The sequence below is a fragment of the Tachyglossus aculeatus genome, chromosome 7, assembly GCF_015852505.1.
Source record: "Tachyglossus aculeatus isolate mTacAcu1 chromosome 7, mTacAcu1.pri, whole genome shotgun sequence".
Taxonomy (NCBI): Eukaryota; Metazoa; Chordata; class Mammalia; order Monotremata; family Tachyglossidae; genus Tachyglossus; species Tachyglossus aculeatus.
In genome coordinates, this window is record NC_052072.1 from 39,574,918 (window position 1) to 39,596,278 (window position 21,361).

Genomic DNA, 21,361 nt, shown 5'->3' on the forward strand with positions numbered 1-21,361 from the left:
CAGTATGAGGTCTTCATCATTTACAATTATAAAACTAAGGGGTTGATATGAGAAAGTGTCAGTGGACCGTAAAATTCAAAAAAGCATTCAAAAACAAACAAAATAGGATGCAAGGCCAAGCCAAACTATACCAAGCTGTCCTCCGCTCTTTCATTCCACTTATGACGCTTAATACTTTCTTCTTTAACGGCTTGTTTCAGCTTGTCGAATATATCATCGTGCTCTTTCCCTTTTGGTTCAGTCATGAAGCGCGAGAATTCTTCCTGGAGGGTCTCCCAAGCAACCTAGAATCATTTAAAGGAAATGCTATTTATGCCTATTTCGACTTAGTAAATGCAACATGCAAAATAGCACATTCAGAGATGGTACATTCAGTTCCTCAATAACACAGACATATGCACTCGGGTCTGTCCCTTCTACTGCTTGAGCATTTTGCTACTTGCCCCAGGCAGGCCCCTAGCATTAGAGAAGCAGCGTGGCTCAGCGGGCTTGGGAGCCAGAGGTCATGGGTTCGAATCCCGGCTCCGCCATTTGTCAGCTGTGTGACCTTGGGCAAGTCACTTAACTTCTCTGAGCCTCGGTTCCCTCATCTGTAGAATGGGGATTAAGACTGTGAGCCCCACGTGGGACAACCTGATCACATTGTATCCCCCCCAGTGCTTAGAACAGTGCTTCGCACATAGTAAGCGCTTAACAAATGCCATCATTATTATTATTATTTACATACATATCCTTACATTCTGCCACTCCTCCAATCTGCAACTTATCACTGCGGGCAGGGACTCTGTCTACCAACTCTGTTCCACTGTACTCTCCGAAGCGCTTAGCACAATGCTCGGCACACAATTAAGTGCTCAACAAATATAACTGATATGTTGATTTCTTTGTCCGTCTCCCCCACTAGACTGTAAGCTTCTAGGGGGCAGGGATCATGTCTATGAATTCTACTGTAGTGTACTTTCCCAAGAGCTTGGGTTCAGTGCTCTAAACACAAGGCAAGCTTTCAATAAATACCAAGGATCGACTGATTCACCTGTTTTGGAACGACTGCTGTTGGATTATGATTTCTTCACATTGTCAAGCTACCCGAATTGAATGCAATGCACTGGTGGATTAAATGGCTGTATTCAAGCAGTCAAGTTACATCTACTGGAGCGGTAAAGAATTGAATTTCTTCCCCCATTATAGGAAGCCGATTGGTAAATCATTGCTAAATCTGTTGGTCCGATCTATGGACTCCGTCAAAGGACAACTTTGGGTTTAGGCACTATTAAACCACTTAAGCTGCTGGTTTGGCCCATCCCTCTCACCCCTCCCTTTATCTCTAGGGCAGAGGAGAAGCCCAACGGGAGACCTTTGGCCTCTGTGGTAACTACCATCTCCAAAACTCACCGTCCAATGTGCCCCCCACCCACCTCATTTGGAAATTCCTCCGGGAAAGAAGTCTCCCTGAAGATTTATGGCCTTGGTAGTCAGCTGGTGCACAAACCGATCCTAAAAAAGGACATGGCTCAAACTAAGGATGAATGCATATACACTCAGTTCTGCCAGAACGAGGTTTTTCTGAGGTGTTTTGGTTAGAATGCATCCACAGGAGGAGGGACCATTCTTCCAACGTTGCCAGCCTATCTAGAGAGAGGGTAGCTGCGTGACAGAAGAAACGGCTGGAGCACACGTGGGTGCAATGCTGCTGAGTACGACGTGCGGTTTCGTTTACATAGTGTGCTGCAAAAATGCAAACTTCGCTTTGTAGGGGACCTAAATGGGTACTTTTGATACGTGTTTTTCATAACTGGCCTGTCTGCTGTAGCTGATCCAAAAGGGGCCACTAAAACCCAAAACAGGTTGTTGAATGGGTGCTTAGCACAAATGCTGGCCCCAATTAAGTGATATAAACAGAAATAATGAAGTGTATGTATCCTGATCGAGAGCTAGCGGTAGGGATGGGAACCAAAGAACAGATGCAGTACTTCCCGTTCCTTGATCTACCCTTTAGATTAAGATTTCCTTTCAGTCAGTAAAATGCCATCCTAACCTCCACGGCCTTAGTAGGAAGCTGTTTATCAGTCCATTGCTTAAGTTTAATGTCCACCGTTGTGTTGAAAGTCCCCGAATTCATCGTCTGTGCAGCTGGAAGGTAGATATTTTCGATAACGTGAGTCGATACCCTTTCCCACAACATTTGCTGAAGAATCTCTTCCCTGAAAAAAATAAAAGTTCCATTGATGTACTTCTCAACTACCACAATCTGCCTATTAAACTCTTTATTATAACTCCGATTTTAAATTGTGAAATAGAAAATTGGCCCAAATTGAACAACCTATCAAGTTACATTTATGACTTTTGGGCAAGGACTCAAGAAGGGAAATGAGACCAAAATTCATGATAAATTTTACGGCATATATTCACCTTGGCAGTCAAAACAAAATGCACAGGATTCTTTTATTAGATCTCTAATTAAGGAAAGACAGATTTTGATTATTAAAGAAAGAACACATTCTTGAAAGGCATTTGACTTCATTATCAAAGGAAATCTTCATTCATGGAAATTGATTTTAATATATGCTGAGACCAGAAAATAATGTCCACATGGTATTAAAAAGCATATTCTTTGAGTGTCACGCCTGAAATAAAGTCACCTTCATAACTCATAAATGCCCAAATTAATAAATACTAAAGCTCAGGAGCAGAAATTCATAGGCCCCAGCTTGCACCTAGAAATTGTGGATTTCAATTAATGACCGGATTCCAGAACAGAAGACCCAGGAATAAGTTCTGATAAACCCCCTAACAAGGTGAGATTTCTCTGATGGAAATGGAAATACTTTTGGTGGAACACAAAATCTAATTTCACCAATGATCTAGAAAGCAGTCAGCCAAGACTTTTTTCACACATTCCTTAGGAGGATGGGGAAAGGAGTTGGAAACATGATCTATGCTCAACAAATATTTCAAATTTCAAATTTTCCCTATAGGAAAATTTGAATGTCCAAAAAATGGGGGTGGCAAAAACAGTTCAAACATTCATTTATTTAAACAGTAACATATGACTCAACTAAAGCTTTCTGAGTCACGACTCTAAAGTGATATGCTTACATATTAAGTCTCCGCTAGCAGGATTTTTGCTTATTTTGAAGGAGGACAATAATGGCATTAGGGTGTTTTTTGGTACTTGTGTAATATTACATAAACTTGACTCCATAACCGGAAGCAGACTACCCAGGAATGAGAAGAATATATATTCCTGATAACTTACAGGGTAACAAGTTAAACAAATCACTCTATCCTCAGAAAATCGGACACAGTTACATTATTTAGGACAGAGAACCTAATGGACGAATGAAATGTACAAAGGTACTCACCAGTGCTTTGGTGTCACTTGGGTTAAACTGATAACTTCATCAAGTATTTCATTTTTAGCTTTTTCAAATAATTCATTCTAGACAATAGAGAATAATTTGATTAAAAACCGGTTTACCGGACCATAACTTTTGGAAAAGAGGAAGGGCCCCGTGTCAAGGAAGGGTCTGTGCCTAGGCTTTGGAGTATTTGAAAAATGCACATTAGCGCATTCTGCAACTACCACTGCAGCACCCACGTGAGCATTTGTGTTTAGTCAACCTCCCAAACCACATATCTTACAGGTTCCGTTACTTAAGCACTAATTCATTTAAACAGCTTCATTTCTGCCTCCAATCTGGCCATTATTTTTGTATCTGTCTTCCCTGCTCCTGGAGGCCAGGGTTCATGTTCATCTGTTGTACTTTCCCAAGCACGCACTACCATTCTCCACACGTTGTATGCACTGAATTAATATCTCTGACTGCCTGACGGTGCTTCTTCTATGTTCGCTTATTCTACAACATGACAGAGCTTTTAATAAAGCATCTTCACAAAAATATAAGTGAAATACAGTAGATGTTAATTGAACAGGCTTTACCCGATCGAGTTCCCGTAAACGGGGAAAATTGTTCTTCCACTCGGTCTCCAGGTTAAAACGGGTTGCTGAGAAGGAAAAAAATTAATGACTGGTAAGTGACTGATCCAAGTTTCTGAAAAATGTTTCACACCCACATGCACTGTATAGCTTTCCGCTCAGAGAGCGCAGTCTTTTTCAGGATTTCCTGGTGACCTACCATTGTCATGAAGGGCAAAAAAAAAATTCATACATTTGAAGGTTGATTAGTAATAGATCACAGCAGTTGTAAAGGTGAGTAAAACCTTAGGATTTCCACTAATTCTACTTCAATCCTCTAGAATTTCCTGATATTTCCACTGTTCCAATTTCTAATTTCAAATAAGTACAGGACTTTGACTTCTACAAAGGCATTCTCTCAGGAACTTTGCATTAAGCAGAAACTTGAGAGTGAATGATAAATCAGTTTCACCTTAGGATACCCAAACACATATATGCCCACACACAAATACAAGCATAAGTTGTCTTTGTGGAAAGAGCGTGAAAACGGAGTTCAGAGATCTGGACTCTACCCCTGGTTCTGTCATTTCCCTATTGTATGACCTTCAGCAAGTCAGCTAACTTTTCTGTCACAGTCTCTTCACCTGGATAATGGAAAAAAGAAATACCTGTTCTCTCTCCCTCAGACTGAATCCCACGTGGGCCAGAAATTGTGTCCTATCTGATTACCGTGTACGTACCCTGCGCCTAGCACATACTAACTCCTTAAAACCATCATTACTAATTTAAACAACCAACAAGACAGTAATTTTGACTTGAACTCAAACTGGAAATGCCCCAACTTTTTCAATTACTTATTTCTTCATTAATTCAAGCATCAAATTTTGGCACACTTCACATCCAAAGTTAAAAGCAGCATAGAGAAAATAACTACTAACAAAGCAATGATAATCATGATAGAGCAGAGATTATTATTTGAGATGAAGCAGCTCTTGCAAATATTTAAAATATCTTAACCTTTAAAAGCATCAGCCTGTTGTTCCACTGATTCTCGCACCATTTTCCAAAAGCAGTCGGACACAGCAAGACTGAGATTTTTTGTTGTCACTTGGTGTGCCTTGAGCATACATGTCCTATAAGAAAGTACCAAAAATCAAATGGGCTATTATTTTGGCCTTCCCATAGCACAAGCAATGAACTATCATTCTGAAAGTAGAGAAGCTTGTCATTGTAAACATATTCTTCTCCCTTTCTAATTAGGGAAGTCTGAATGGAAGGAAGTGCATTTGGGCGATGAACAGGAACTTGAAAAGATATTTTTGAAAATCTGTACAACGTGAAGTATCTCTCTGGTGAAAGCATTTTTTGTCCCCATGGAGGGGAAAAGTTGCCTGGCAACCTGCTAGACGACAGAATAGCCACAACTTTGCCGGTAGCCCCCTGATCTAGCACGCCATGAAGATTTCTGTTCTGCTCTAGGGATATATAAGATGACTTTATGGCAGTTTACATCTTTAGTAATAGCTTTAATTGTCTACTTGATATTCCCTTCACCCACTGGAAATAGCTCTAAGGCCACCACTGATCTCTTTCATTGGCCTCTACTCCATCCTATCCTCCTTGACTTTCCTGTTGCCTTCAACACTGTGGATCACCCCTTCTCCTGGAAATATTAACTAATTATGGCTTCACCACCTGTATCCACTGCTTCTCCTCCTATATCTCTCTGACTGCTTAGTCTCCGTCTCTTATTCTCCTCCTCTGCCTTCTGTAGAGGTGCCTCTAGGTTCAGTTCTGGGTGCCCTTCTACTTTCCCTCTTCACCCCCTGCCTCAGAGAACTCACTAGTTGCCATGGCTTTAGCTATAATCTCTTGGGAGATGATTCCCAAATCTTCCTCTCCAGCCCTGAATTCTCTCCTGCTCCCCAGTCTCGCATTTACTTCTGTCTTCAGGACATCTCTATTTGGATGTCCTGCTGAAAACTCTTACGTGTCCAAAACAGGACTCCTAATCTTCCCACTCTAGTCCTGTCCTCCCCATGACTTACTAATCACTGTAGGCAATATCACCATCCTCCCCATCTCATAAGCCATGATCTTGGCATTATACTCAACTCACCTCTCTCACTCAACCTGCACATTCAATCTGTCACAAAATCCTGTCTGTTCTACCTTCAAATCTGTAGAATCTGCCATATCCTCTCCATCCAAACTGCAACAACACTGATACAAGAACTTTTTTCCTGTCTTGACCTGCTTTAACAGCTTCCTCTGACTTGCCTGCCTCCTGTTTCTCCCCTCACGAATCCATACTTCTGCTGCCCAGATCATTTTTTCAAAAAAACAGTTCAGCCTATACCTCTTCACTCCTCCCAAACCTCCAATGTTTGCCCATCCACCTCTATATCACACAGCAACTCCTCCCTATTGCCTTTAAGGCATTCAGCTCTGCCTTCCTATCTTATCTACTTCAACCCAATCCTGCACTCCATTCTTCTACTGTCAACCTGCTCCCTGAACCTCAAGCTTATCTACCCAACCATTCTAATTAATTAATGATGGCATTAGTTGAGCACTTACTATGTGCTAAGCACTATTCTAATTCTACCCATTTCTCCCTCCTTCCCCCTTCACATCTGACTGTTCACCACTCTCCCCACCTTCAAAACCCTCCTAAAATCACATCTCCTCCAAGAGGCCTTTTCTAAGCTCTTTCCCCATCCACCCCCGCTCTGCATGGACTATGCTCAGGCCCTCTAAGGCTCACCTCAACCCCACACCACTTTAAATATCTCTCTATGCTATTGTACTCTCCTAAGCACTAAATAAATACCACTGAATGTTTCCCCTATCATCGCCACCATCATCGGTGGTATTTATTGAGCGCTTACTGTGTGCAAAGCACTGTATTAAATGCTGTCTGTAATTTATCTTAATGCCGGTCTCCCGGTACATAGGCTCTAAGCTTTCTGTGGCAGAGAGAACTCTACTGTGCTTTCCCAAGCATGGCTCAGTGGAAAGAGCACGGCCTTGGGAGTCAGAGGTCATGGGTTCAAATCCCAGCTCTGCCGCTTGTCAGCTGTGTGACTTTGGGCAACTCACTTCACTTCTCTGTGCCTCAGTTACCTCATCTTTAAAATGGGGATTAAGATTGTGAGCCCCACATGGGACAACCTGATCACCATGTATCCTCCCCAGCGCTCTGCACATAGTAAGCACTTAACAAATACCAAAATTATTATTATTATTATTTATTATGGTGCTCTGCATACAGTATAGGATCGAAAAATATCACTGACTGAGGCACTGTACTCTACTAGGCACTAGGGTCATAAACATCGAGCAGTGAAGGTTTATTAGAGGAGCTGGGATATTTCCAGGGCACAATTAGGCACTTACTTTAAGAGTTTAGAATTCTGGAAAAACTCCTCTTCATAGTCTTTGATAGACTCGATACTTTCACTGCTACTACCTACAAGAAAATAATAATACAAGAACTCCAATAAGAAAACGCTTCTTATGAGTTGAGGGTATCTAAAGACAGTGATGAGCTTCATTTACCTTTTCCTGTGACAACTGCAAAATAGCCTAAAGCTTTCATTGGGAAGAGTTTTCCTTCAATTATTTGTTGAATCTATAAAAATAAGTTGAGACAGCAATTTTGAAATCTAGGGTTAAGGGGAATGGGATTTTACTTTAATACGATTTTGGATTAAGCATACTTGGCATCCTTCTGAACTAGTGCATTTTGTTATCTGAGCCTGCAAATCTCTTTTTGAAGAACTAGTTTTCCAAACCTTCTCTGCCATGAAGGCATCTTTCCTACTGTTCCCCTATTGAAATTTGCTTTCTTCAAGTGAATTTATTGGCTCTTTCTGATTTACTCCTTTCTCCCACTATAACTTGACTAGAATAATTATGTAATGAGTCTCCTCTCAAGATATCCATTTCCTTTTAGACCTTCAAATAATTCCTCCAGGTTAGTACAGATCAAAAAGATCAAGTTAATAATGCCACAGTGCAGCAAATGTTCCTTATCTACATATATAAGTCATTAAATCTGGTTTGCATTCTTCAAGCTCCAGCACACAATTATCCATAACCACGAGATGGCTTATCTACAAACTTCATAATCTGCTTCTAGAAATTTTTCACTGTCAACCAGATAAACCCACTCCTCAAAAAATCCATCAAAGTCTGAAGCAAGCTTTACACCTACATCTGGCATCCAAGGTCACCAAACACCCCTGAGCAATTACAAGTTTCTTTTTAAAATAAAGGGAAATTATTCACTACCAAGTAAAGTCATTTTAGCTACACTACTTAGCTGGACATATGTAATTTGCTAAAAATACCCAACAGATAATTTTAGGGGAAATAATGGTAGAGGAATGACGTACACCTCCACGATAATGCTTTTCACAAATGATCCCGTAATGTTACTTTCATACATAAAAATTGCAAGAAAGAATTCATTCTTACCCTATTTGGGCTAGTTACATTTTTTTCTGCTAAGTCTACTTTAGTTAAAACAAATATCGTCCTCCTGCCATGAGGATCCATCTGACTGACCAAGTCAGTAACGATACTGCGTTCTGCATCAACAGATCCATCTGCAAGAAAATTGAAAAATATTTTATAAATACATGGTAGTTTTCTGAAAGTTCATAAAGCCCTATATTCATTCATTCATTCAATCACATTTACTGAGTGCTCTCTGTGTGCAGAGCACTGTACTAAGCGCTTGGAAAGTACAAGTCGGCAACATATAGAGACGGTCTCGACCCAACAACGGGCTCACAGTCTAGAAGGGGGAGGAATCAGAGTAGATAATTCTTCCATCTTAATAAAACAAATCCTGTTTTCCCTCTGACTGCATATCCCATACACAGCAGAACTGTGTTGAACCTGATTATTCTATATCTAGCGTACAGCTCAGTAGTGCTGGGCGCGCAATCAATCAATCGTATTTATTGAGCGCTTACTGTGTGCAGAGCACTGTACTAAGCGCTTGGGAAGTACAAGTTGGCAGCATATAGAGACAGTCCCTACCCAACAGTGGGCTCACAGTCTAAAAGGGGGAGACAGGGAACAAAACTAAACATACTAACAAAATAAAATAAATTGAATCGATATGTACAAGCAAAATAGAGTAATAAATATGTACAAACATATATACATATATACACAGTAAGCACTTAACATGTACCACTATTAAATGAGAAGAAAACTAACCTTCTACAAGCCAATAAGGCGCGCCTGTTCTGTGAAAACCCACCACAGTTTTTCATATATTTCAGAAATTCCTATGTACTCATTCTAATTCTGAGGTGCCTGAGAGAAGTCATCTTTGGACATGAGAAGCAGCATGACCCGGTGGACAGAGTAAAGGCCTAGGAGTCGGAAGGACCTGGGCTCTAATTCCAGCTCTGCCATTTATCTGCTGTGTGACCTGAGGCAAGTCACTTAACTTCTCTGTGCCTCAGTTACCTCACCTGTAAAATGGGGATTAAGACTGTGAGCCCCATGTGGGACATGAACTGTGTCCAACCTGATTATCTTGTATCTGCCCCAGTGCTTAGTAGAGTGCTCAGCACATAGTAAGTGCTTAACGAATACCATTTAAAAAAAAAAGCCAAGCAAAAAATGAATAGATCAATCCCTGACATTTTGGAGATGCCCCAAAGTGAAAGCTATAAATTCCTTACAGTCAAGTAATGTGGATTGGGACAAATGTCATAGCTGTGCAACTCTCAGCCAATTCATGATTTTTTCCACACAATTCACATCCGATTATCCCTTTACCTTTCACACTTCTGATTTACCTTGAATACATAGAATGATGGCATTAGGATTTTGCATATAAGCTTTGCTGATGCTGAAAATGGTTTCTTTTGTGTCAGGAGCCATACCTGATGTCACAGTCTTGGGGAAAAGAAAAAAAGTTCAACTCTATTATCATTCTTCCATATGCCAATACAAAGTGGGAAAAAAAAACAAGTTTGAAACATACTTACATTAATGACACCGGGTAAATCCACCAGGACCATTCGCTGCAATCCAGGGCCTTTTACATTTAAAGATATTGTCTACAATGGATTATAATACGGTATTTTCTTTAATCAAAAAAAATAATTTGATCAAGATTATTCTGTAAACTAGTGTAATTAAAAAATATGTATTAATTACATAATCTCTTGAAAGATCCACAAACTAACTGAATACCCGAATCTACTGGTTCATTTGAACAAATGCAGAGGTCATGTAATACACGTTACTGAATTGCTCTCATTACCTCAGTACTAACTGTGCAACCTTCTTTGACGCTTTTCCTCATTCGGAGTTCTATTTCACGTCTCAGTGCTGCAAGCTGATTTTATGGGAGAAAAAAACAAAAACAAAAACAAAAAAAGATTACTTCAACCACTGAAAGACCAGTCTATAAAGACCAACCAATAAAGAAGCACAGAAGCAAGAGCAATTGTACAGTTTGCTCCTCGCAAACTCATTTACGGTATCTTGCTCATTTTTACCCTGCCCAGCCTGGAATTCCCAACACTTTAAATCTGCGAGATGATAGCTCTCTCCAGCTTTAAAGACATGCTAAAGAAGCCACTCTCTTCGGGAGGGATTCCCCAAATAAATTCCACCAGCACTAGTGGCATCTCCCCAACAGCCATGGCTAGCATGTATGTTTACATGACCACCCTCCATTGGTTTATTCTCAAATTCAATCAATGATTTTCTTATATTTTTGATCATTTGTGTCTTCCTGTCCCTCCCATTAGACTTGAAAGTTTTTGAGGTCAGAGACCATTATCTTTTACCTCTGTTGTACTCTCCCAAGTGCTTAGTTCAGTATTCTGCACAGAATACAAGCACAAGACAATACTACAAATGCATGAAGGAATTACCTATACTTCGGGAATACATCTTTTATTTCGACAAACTGTAAACTTATATCAACATAGCTGATGAATCATCTCTTTTAAAAAAATACACGTTTTCTTACATCTTCCTCTTTGGTGAGGTCAAACTCTCGACTACTGTCTTTAAAAAGGGCCACGTGATGAGGACCTTCACTCAGTGTCACCTGAAATGAATAAGCATTTGGAGGCAATTGAAATGGAAACCCAAACACTTAAAATCATAACACTTATAAATTACGTAACTCAACAAAGTGTGAAATACTTGTGTTTTGAATCGTAAAGTGAATTTAGGGAAGCAAAAGGCTGAAAGCCAGGGTTTAACATTTAATTGAAATTCAGAAATTTACCATGACTTGTTGCTTTCAACTTTTTCAAGCACTCCATATTTATGCCACTTATCATTCAAATTAAATTTCCTTGAATTTAAATCGAGACTCAGTGACCAAAAGACCATCTAAGATGTGCTTTCTTATGTTGTTAAAGGATAACATGGTGGGAGTCTAAATCACCACAAGATTATAGTCTTAGGCACAGCACATTTGTTGAGTCAATAATAATCATAATAATATTAAAAAAAATTCACCCCATCAGAAACAATACAAACCCCACACTCTTTCTAATGAAAACGTACCACCCTCAAAATACACCACAGGCTAATAATGATCTGAATGTAGACTGCACAGATCTGCTAAAATAAGCCATTTCTTACCTTGACAGGAGAACGTGTCATCATCTCCCCAGACCCTCGGGGGAATATCCGAGCTTGGGCAATCATTTCTAGTACACTAGTTTTACCAGCACTCTGATCTCCAACCACGACAACCTTAAAGGAAAAAAAAGCAAACCAAATTTAACTTTATGCTTTCACTCTGGTATTTACTTAGATGATTTTCTGGTGAAGCCACAAGTTTACATTTAAATTTTAGAGGTTTTCTAAGTTACGTTTATTTATCAGATACCTTTAAAAACATAACGGTATGAGCATGAACCAAGCAATGAGCTACGGTTTAATTTTAAAAAATGGGTATTCTAAAGCATTTATCTGGAACTGGTGCCGGTCTAAAATGAACCCCCAGTTCCTTAACACGGAACTGATATGAATAATATGAATAAATGGAATCAGTTCAGTTCTGGGAAAAATTTGCATTATTCTGATGTTCTTTAGTGTCTCCATTTACTTCACCTCCTCTTCCAGATGCCCACACTATTTCTGCATGGGCTCTGGGGTTATTTCTGCTTAAGGAACAGCTGTATCCATTGTTCTGTTAAATTTATAAAACTACCTTAATAATTACCACAATGATTATGGCATGTTAAGTGCCGAGCACTGTACTAAGTGCTGGGGTAGATACAAGATAATCAAGTCCCACACGAGGGTCATAGTTTAAGTAGGAGAACAATGATTGAATCCCCATTCTGCAGATGAAGGAACTGAGGCCAAGAGAAGTTTGGTGACTTGTTTTCGCAGCAGACAAGTGGCAGAGCCAAAATAAGAATCCAGGTCCTCTGACTCGCAGGCCCGTATTCTTTCCACTAGACCACACTGCTTCCTTGTTCACCAGATGACATAAACCCATACAAATCACAGTGGCTATTATTTTCTTTAATAAGTCAACCCAGAATGGGTGCATCTGCTACAACCTGTACTCATTGTGTTAGTCACTGTTCACTGAATTGGCTGCGTAATTTTTAGCAAGCATCAGCAATTCATTTAAAAACAATGTTTTCCAGGCACTGTAAATCAAATAACTAATATCAAATGTATTGCTAGAAATGAGTTTCGATATTACAGCAATTCTCATCCATGTAAAATTTAACTATTTTAGATAATAAAAACAAATGATGTGATAAAACATCTCATGTATTCAAACACCATCCACAATTTCTTAAAAAATAAAATCAAGCTTTTTTTCTTCTTAATCCTGACCTTGACTTGAGAGTTTGGAAAATGGGACCCAGGTGGAGTCCTACAACCCTGATGTCTCCTCTATTTCTAAGACTTCAGTAGAATCAGGGGACCATGATGGGATAGAGCACTGTATTAAGTGCTTGGGAGAGGTATGCTATAACTATATTACAGACATGTTCTCTGCCCATGGATAGCTTAAATTTTGGAAATTAATTTTTTTTGGAAATTTGGTAAAGACAAAATATATTTCAACAACTCTATGTCACACAACTGTCCTCATACAGTAACTGCTACTTGTTTCTCATAAACTTTGAAAGACAACTGGTACACACTCATCTGATAATGTCAGCCTGTTTGGGGAGAGTTTACCATGGTACTGGAACAAGCAGTTTGTGCACACGTGAGTGGTAGAGCTAGTAAGCACTACAAGGCAAGATTTTCTTAATATCAGCTTTTTCAAGGATTGTGTGCACTAAATAAATTGAATTCAAGATGTAAATTGTATCCCCTAGATACAACACTATTTTCTAATCATTTTCCACTCACCCGGGGAAGATGATCTTGGGTATTGTAACTGGCATCATAGTCAGAGAGAACATCCAAAACTTCAGAGTACATGTCAATTAGGGATTTCTAAAAAACAAAAATTTTTTAAAGTCAGTTTACCAAGATATGGGATGCAAGTCATTTTGAATTTAAATAAGTCACGAAAACAGGATAGTATTATGGACAGAAAAACAGTGATTTTCATAAAAAAGATAATCAATCAATCAATCAATCGTATTTATTGAGCGCTTACTATGTGCAGAGCACTGTACTAAGCGCTTGGGAAGTACAAATTGGCAACACATAGAGACAGTCCCTACCCAACAGTGGGCTCACAGTCTAAAAGGGGGAGACAGAGAACAGAACCAAACATACCAACAAAATAAAATAAATAGGATAGAAATGTACAAGTAAAATAAATAAATAAATAAATAGAGTAATAAATATGTACAACCATATATACAGGTGCTGTGGGGAAGGGAAGGAGGTAAGATGGGGGGATGGAGAGGGGGACGAGGGGGAGAGGAGGGAAGGGGCTCAGTCTGGGAAGGCCTCCTGGAGGAGGTGAGCTCTCAGCAGGGCCTTGAAGGGAGGAAGAGAGCTAGCTTGGCGGAGGGGCAGAGGGAGGGCATTCCAGGCCCGGGGGATGACGTGGGCCGGGGGCCGACGGCGGGACAGGCGAGAACGAGCTACGGTGAGGAGATTAGTGGTGGAGGAGCGGAGGGTGCGGGCTGGGCAGTAGAAGGAGAGAAGGGAGGTGAGGTAGGAGGGGGCGAGGTGATGGACAGCCTTGAAGCCCAGGGTGAGGAGTTTCTGCCTGATGCGCAGATTGATTGGTAGCCACTGGAGATTTTTGAGGAGGGGAGTAACATGCTCAGAGCGTTTCTGGACAAAGATAATCCGGGCAGCAGCATGAAGTATGGATTGAAGTGGAGAGAGACACGAGGATGGGAGATCAGAGAGAAGGCTGGTGCAGTAGTCCAGACGGGATAGGATGAGAGCTTGAATGAGCAGGGGAGCGGTTTGGATGGAGAGGAAAGGGCGGATCTTGGCAATGTTGCGGAGCTGAGACCGGCAGGTTTTGGTGACGGCTTGGATGTGAGGGGTGAAGGAGAGAGCGGAGTCGAGGATGACACCAAGGTTGCGGGCTTGTGAGACGGGAAGGATGGTAGTGCCGTCAACAGAGATGGGAAAGTCAGGGAGAGGACAAGGTTTGGGAGGGAAGACAAGGAGCTCAGTCTTCGACATGTTGAGCTTTAGGTGGCGGGCGGACATCCAGATGGAGATGTCCTGAAGGCAGGAGGAGATGCGAGCCTGGAGGGAGGGGGAGAGAGCAGGGGCAGAGATGTAGATCTGGGTGTCATCAGCGTAGAGATGATAGTTGAAGCCGTGGGAGCGAATGAGGTCACCAAGGGAGTGAGTGTAGATTGAGAACAGAAGGGGACCAAGCACTGAACCTTGGGGAACCCCCACAGTAAGAGGATGGGAGGATGAACCATGAATTCATGGAACCACGAATTCATTAGAAGGGAGAGATCAGTAATGAGGAAGCTAATTTGGCTATTAGCAGATATACTGGTTAAAAGAAACTGAAATCTGGTATCGCTTTGTTTGAAGGGTGAATAAAGAAAAATAATGGACAATGCTGTCATTGCAACTGGGAGAAAGCCAGCGCTTGTAAAGGAAGTCAATCAATGACAATGGAAGGATGTGGAAAACTAGAAAAATGGTAGCTGAAAACTTTACTATAGTCAACCCCTTCAAACATTATATCATCATCATCAGTCGTATTTATTGAGCGCTTACTATGTGCAGAGCACTGTACTAAGCGCTTGGAAAGTACAAATTGGCAACATATAGAGACAGTCCCTACCCAACAGTGGGCTCACAGTCTAAAAGGGGGGTAAAATGGGGATTATATACTGAGTCTTACCTGTGCATGACAATTTGCACAGCGCCATACAAGTTAATATGGTGCTAATAAAATGAAAAGAAAACCACAAGATTTCTGGGAACAGACATGTTCCCTAAGGACAAATGTACTCCATACCAGGACTAACATAATGGAGAAATGGAGTTACTTAGGCAAAACTGAAAATGGGCATATTAAAAGGGAACAGGACTAGTGCAATTAAATGTTTAAGTTTATCTTTCCAAAGCAAGTCTCCATTTCCCAGTGAAATCTACACTTGACAAAGCAAACACCCAGGGCCAAACATACCTGCGGAGATTGTTGCAAGCAGGTAAGGTTTTAGGAGCAACGAACTACTACTGCTCCCACCTCAGAGCCATTCTCATCCTTTCCCCTATCAAGGGCACCCTAATATCAGCATTTCTCTCCCTGCACAATGGACAGCTGCACCCATTATTGGCCCGTTACCTTTCCCCCGCTTTGTCTCTACTATCACATCCTGGCTTTGAATGATTAGTTTGGGGAACTTATTTTTATGTAGATAAGGTATTTCTTTAGATTTTCTTTTGGCTACTCTATTCCTGCGCATAGAAATTGGGAGAAAAGATGGAAGTTGGGACGAAAGAGAGGTAAGTGAATAAAGATGCAGCAGAAGTGTGAAGCGCAACAGGAAAGAAAAATAATTCCCACAGAGAGGGAGGTGATCTGCAAGGAAGTCATCTGAAATTCTACTTAGCAGTTAGTATACTTTCCAATTCAAAAACCGACATAAACTACTGTCTCAATACTTACTTTGAAGCATAATATCCTTCCCCTTCACCACCCTATTCCTGGTGATAGACACTTTCTCAATGCAAAATAAATAAAATAAAACCCTATGTCATTTTGTTCTTTTTATATTAAGAACGATCATTTTTTAGATTTTGCAAGGAGTCACATCTGAAGATAAACTCTCTGGAGGAAACGAAAACCCTGATCGTATGTACGGACTCAATTTGATTTCGAACAATTTGAATAAATTACAATTAAAGATGATTTGCTTCAAATATCACCCTTTCATTAGACAGAAAAGAAATCTTACAAATATGTGCTCCATTAAAGAAAATATGTACTTGAAATAAGGATTTTTTTCCTTCAGGTAAATCTGGCTTCTGAAAGAATTGTTGTAAAGCAGGAAGAAAACCATGAGAAAAAGCATCATACGAGGGAAAGGAATGTTTGACAGAAAGTAGCTTAACACCAAATGAAATGACAGACACATCTGATTATAATGATGAATTAAGTTTCTGTGATAGGCTATAAGTGGCAAGACAACAAAAAACTTAATATGAAGATATCATTAAGAAATAAGATTGAGACATGACCTCCAGTCATTAAGCTTCAAAATCAAGATCTGTCTTTAAGTTGCTAACTAAAAAAATATTTTTGTTATTAATGTTAAAAATAGTGAACAAAATACATGAGGAGTACTGGATAAAAGTGGTCTTAGTACCTTCAGCTTTCTATGATGGATGCCTTTGTCATCTCTTTGCAACACCAATTTTCTCAATTCTTTGTTCTCCTTCTCTAGGCGCTCCAGAATTCTCTGGTATTTCAACTACAAGAGATTAATGCACATGTTGGATAAGTTAAAATGAAGGGGAGAAAGAGAAAAGATAGTTCATGAATGAGGTGTAAGTGATCAAATGGAAAACAACTCCCATTTCTCCAAAAACATTTCATAACTAATATTCGAATAATGAAGCAATTGTATATTAAAGTCCTCCTTTCTCCTCTCCTAATCTTTCTTCCTTTTTTCTTCTTTTCCGCTTTTTATCCTCTTATTCTTTGCTTTCTCTCATTCTTTCTACTTCTCCTTGAGCCTCAAAGGACAGCAGCCAGGTTCTGCTTTAGCCTAGCATTCCTCCTTCCACCCTAATCTCCCACTGCAATATACTTTAAGACACATTTTTCATTTTTCCAACTATTAGGATTACCTGGGTACGCAAGAGTTCGTCTTGAAGCTGATCTACTTTCTCTTTGTCTGACACCTAAAACAACACCAAAAAGATCAAACATTTTTCTAGTGCTCAGAATTAACTTTGCTTACATTAAGTTAATGCCAATGCAAAAGGCTTTAATACGACAGAAGAAAAACAAAAGTAACATGCACTTTCAAATAAACTACCCAAAATAAGTTTCCTGAAGATGAAGCACCCTAAATTATCTATACTCATCAAAAAAGGGATCTGAGATTCTAAGAGTAACCGGTTAAATTCAATATTTTTCCCATGAATGTCTTCATCAATTCTTGAGCAAAGGAAAATTCATAACTGTGAGGAAACCATCTCCATGGTTCCTTCTCCATAGCACAACCTGCCACTGCTCCTCCTCAGAAGCTATTTTAAATCGGAGGACAGGAAGCTGGATATATAAAAATTATATAGACGGTGTATAATTCATTTCTGACTTCTATCAGAAATGACAGGTGAGGCTTTGCCCTGAGAGCCTGCCTTGAGGAATTTATTATAGTGCTCGTGGTTTGTACAGCGTAGCTCACTCTCTCTTCCCTGTACATCATGTACTGTGCGACAAGTGAATAGGCTGGCAGGTGATGCAGGTATAAAATTAACTCTCAGAGGGATGCAGTTATAGAGCTAACCCAGACAAAAATGGCTTCGGTAAAATGAAACAGGTCTAGCTCGCCGCTCTTCAATAAGGTCTTAAAAGCCGCGTCATCCAGGCTACCATTTTCCAAAACAACCGTATTCGTGTATTTCGAGGAGGGAGAAAACAGTGCAGGATGTACAAACAGATCTCATTCAAATATCCGTTAATCAATCATTCAGTCATATTCATTGAGCATTTACAGTATGTAAAACACTGTACTAAGTGCTTGGGAGAGTACAACATAACAGTTGGTAGACATGTTTTATATTACATATAAAAGGATATAATATACTTTTATATTTTTATAAAATATACTTGGAAACAGATATATTTATAAAATTTGGATGCAGAGTAATTTTTTTTTACTTATTTAATGAAACATGTACACATTTCATCTTCTCGAAAAGTCATTAAGATCACTATCCAGACTGTAAGGTCATGGCGGGCAGCAAACAGGTCTACCAACTGTTATATTGTTCCATAAGTGCTTAATACAGTGCTTCGCACACAAGTGCTTGATAAATCCAATGACTGATTGATTACCAACACACGATGCAAGAATAAAATCTGAGCACTATGTAAACTACTTAAAGCTGCAAAATATTAATATTCGAGATACATTAGTGACATGATTAATTTAGCCCCCTCCCACATCAACTGGATTTCAGTAAAAATGACTTTTTAAAAAAGCTTTAAAACTTAAAATGTAATGGCCAATTAGATCATTTAGATCATTTAGTCTTTTAGACTGTGAGCCCACTGTTGGGTAGGGACTGTCTCTATATGTTGCCAATTTGTACTTCCCAAGCGCTTAGTACAGTGCTCTGCACATAGTAAGCGCTCAATAAATACGATTGATGATGATGATCATACTATGATTGCAATAATGTTTAGAGCACAGACACATCTATGCAGTTTTTCTGACTTCATGCTGAAGCAACTGAACAACTCCGTTTTTCAAAGCTAGTGAAACCTATGAACTTGCAACTGTTAAAACCAAATGAAAAATTGCATTTTCTTAGTTGACGTGCTGTTTCCTCTCGCTTACACCATGACATACAAGTGCAAGCAAATACATTAACAAACACTAATCCAAAAACTACTGTATCCTGTCCATGCTGTTAGTAAAGTTAAAAGATGTTACTAAATTTTTTTAGTAGATACTGTCTCGTGATTCCCACCCAAAACTTTTCTTCCCATTATTCACTTGGATTTGCACCCTTTATATTCACCCCTCCCTAGCCCCACAGCACTTATGTATATGCCAATAATTTATTCATTTATATTACTATCTGCTTCCCCATCTAGACTGCAAGCTTGTAGGCAGGGAAACTGTCTACCAACTGTTGTACTATATTCCCCCAAATGCTTAGTACAGTGCTCTGCCCAGAATAAGAGCTAAATTACATACGATTGACTGATATGTGGACGAGGATTCTAAGCCAAAATAACTCAGTAAGGAGGCATTTTTGGGGGTCATTATAATGCGTATGCTTTTCAGCATAGCCTAGTGGAGGTGGACTGGGTATCAGGGGACCTGGGTTCAAATGCCGGCTCTACTGCTTGTCTGCTGTGTGACCTTGGGTAAGTTACTTAACTTCTCCTCAATTCCTTCATCTGCAAAATGGGGATTTAATACCTGTTCTCCCTCCTACTGAGACTGTGAGTCCCATGTGGAACCTGATTATTTTGCATCTACCCCAGTGTCTAGTACACTGCTAAATGCTTAACAAATAGCACATTTATTTTCATCATTTCTTTATCCATGTCCAGATAAGCATTTTCGATGGAGTGGACAGGGTTTGCAGGTGGTTAAGATTCAAAGGCATGAAGACGCAAAAGAGTTACGGCAGGGCACCACAAAAAAATCAAAGAATTGATATTTTTCAAGGGTAATAAAGAAATTATTCTTTTCAGGTTTTTTATAAAATAACATGAACCCTTGTAATGGGATAGGATCCTTCCAAATAACTATTAAAAATGAGATTTGATGAGCTCTCTAAAGCCAGAGATTATTTTATATTAGTATTGATTTCATGCGTCCTGTGAATGTTTTCACAACACATAGTTCTCGTCTTGTACAGACTTAAAAATTGTACAGAGAACTAGAGAACATGTTCATGCTACATTTTGTTAAATATATTGAGAGCATGTTACTTATACCACTGATGCAAAGGGAACTATACAAAGCAGTTGTACTATCTCATATAGCCCAAGGATGGTATTTTTAAACTAAAGGTGAATTTAAAACCACCTCTATAATTCTACGACAGATTTCATGAATACTTCTGATTATATGTTTCAAACCTAAAATTACATTTTCAAAGTGGGAAGAAAATAATTTAAACTCTGCCTCTAGCTTTTTCAATACTATTAGTCAAGATGACTGCAAATCTTATTGCCACTATCAGATTGGTTTAGTGCAACTTCAAGCATTTGCCACACTTTGGTGATTTATTGTAAAGGGGGTTGCAGAGCAAGTAATATAACCTTAAAAAATAAACTGAAGCTGAAATTTCTAGTAAACAATAAGAAAATATTCAAACAAGGTAGGAAATATGGAATACTGATGATCAATCAGTTGTATTTTTGAGCATTTACTCTGTGCAGAGCACTGAACTAAGTGCTTGGGAGAGTACAAGATAACAGAGTTGCTAGACACATTCCCTGCCCAGATGAAAATACTTTCATATTTTCACCTCGTGACACATATAACGTGGTCTTTCAATCACTGCTCCTTTCATTTCCTGGTTTTGTTGTGACGAGAAAAAAAAACTGAAAAAAGAGGATTCCTTCATACTGACATGCAAAAAGGCAGCCAAAACAGTTTTTTCCATTAAAATTCAACAACTTAATATGATTGAACTTAATAAAGATACTCACTCAGGGGGGAAAAACCATCCAAACTCACCCAAAAAGTAATGGATAACTAAAGCTGTACCCTCTAGTTTTCCTAAAATTCCAGGGCTGTGGAAACCGCAGAAATTACCAGAGGCCTCTATAGAAAACTACAGCTAAAATTTTACTGGTTGCTCACAAAACAGAGCCTTAAAAAAATTAAATACCCTATTCCCCCCCTAACAGACCTAGAAATCCTAAAAATAGCATTCTTCCAAGAATAGTTACCCTACATACCGCTCAAGACTAGGTCTTTTTGTACAGCAAAGGAGGACATATATTCTCCAAATTAACTGCCACAACTAATTGTTAAAAAGTTACAAAAGAAAGGTTCATTTGGGTTTTCTAGAGCTGGAAATGGTGACAGAAGTAATTAGTCTGCTTGGAAGAAATAAGCTTTTCTGGTTTTGTACTCCTCCGATGGCAGAAAAAGTAGTGTTTTGATGTTACTGTTTTCTTCCAAACACTTTTAAATATTTTCAGCTACATTATCTTATTTGACTCAACATATCCCTTCTAATAGAGAAGTTAAATTTATAGGTAGGGAAGCTGAGTTGAGAAAGGTTACGAGGCTTGGCCACAGTAAACCTTCAATAGGAGAG

At 39.4% G+C, this 21,361-nt stretch overlaps 1 protein-coding gene across 4 annotated transcripts in view; it reads right to left on the bottom strand.

Moving 5' to 3' along the window:
* Positions 1–21,361, bottom strand: part of OPA1 (OPA1 mitochondrial dynamin like GTPase) — a 75,985-nt gene that overhangs the window by 37,883 nt on the left and 16,741 nt on the right. For all 4 annotated transcript variants that reach the window (XM_038748818.1, XM_038748817.1, XM_038748820.1 and 1 more), the window contains 16 exons: positions 17,189–17,242; positions 16,705–16,809; positions 13,301–13,387; positions 11,555–11,668; positions 10,929–11,009; positions 10,212–10,286; positions 9,934–10,005; positions 9,742–9,841; positions 8,399–8,529; positions 7,478–7,550; positions 7,316–7,388; positions 4,934–5,049; positions 3,941–4,005; positions 3,363–3,439; positions 2,036–2,201; positions 132–284 (listed from right to left, as the gene is read on the bottom strand). In XM_038748818.1, coding sequence (XP_038604746.1) covers positions 132–284; positions 2,036–2,201; positions 3,363–3,439; positions 3,941–4,005; positions 4,934–5,049; positions 7,316–7,388; positions 7,478–7,550; positions 8,399–8,529; positions 9,742–9,841; positions 9,934–10,005; positions 10,212–10,286; positions 10,929–11,009; positions 11,555–11,668; positions 13,301–13,387; positions 16,705–16,809; positions 17,189–17,242 — 1,542 coding nt within the window. The remainder of the gene's footprint in view (positions 1–131; positions 285–2,035; positions 2,202–3,362; positions 3,440–3,940; positions 4,006–4,933; positions 5,050–7,315; positions 7,389–7,477; positions 7,551–8,398; positions 8,530–9,741; positions 9,842–9,933; positions 10,006–10,211; positions 10,287–10,928; positions 11,010–11,554; positions 11,669–13,300; positions 13,388–16,704; positions 16,810–17,188; positions 17,243–21,361) is intronic.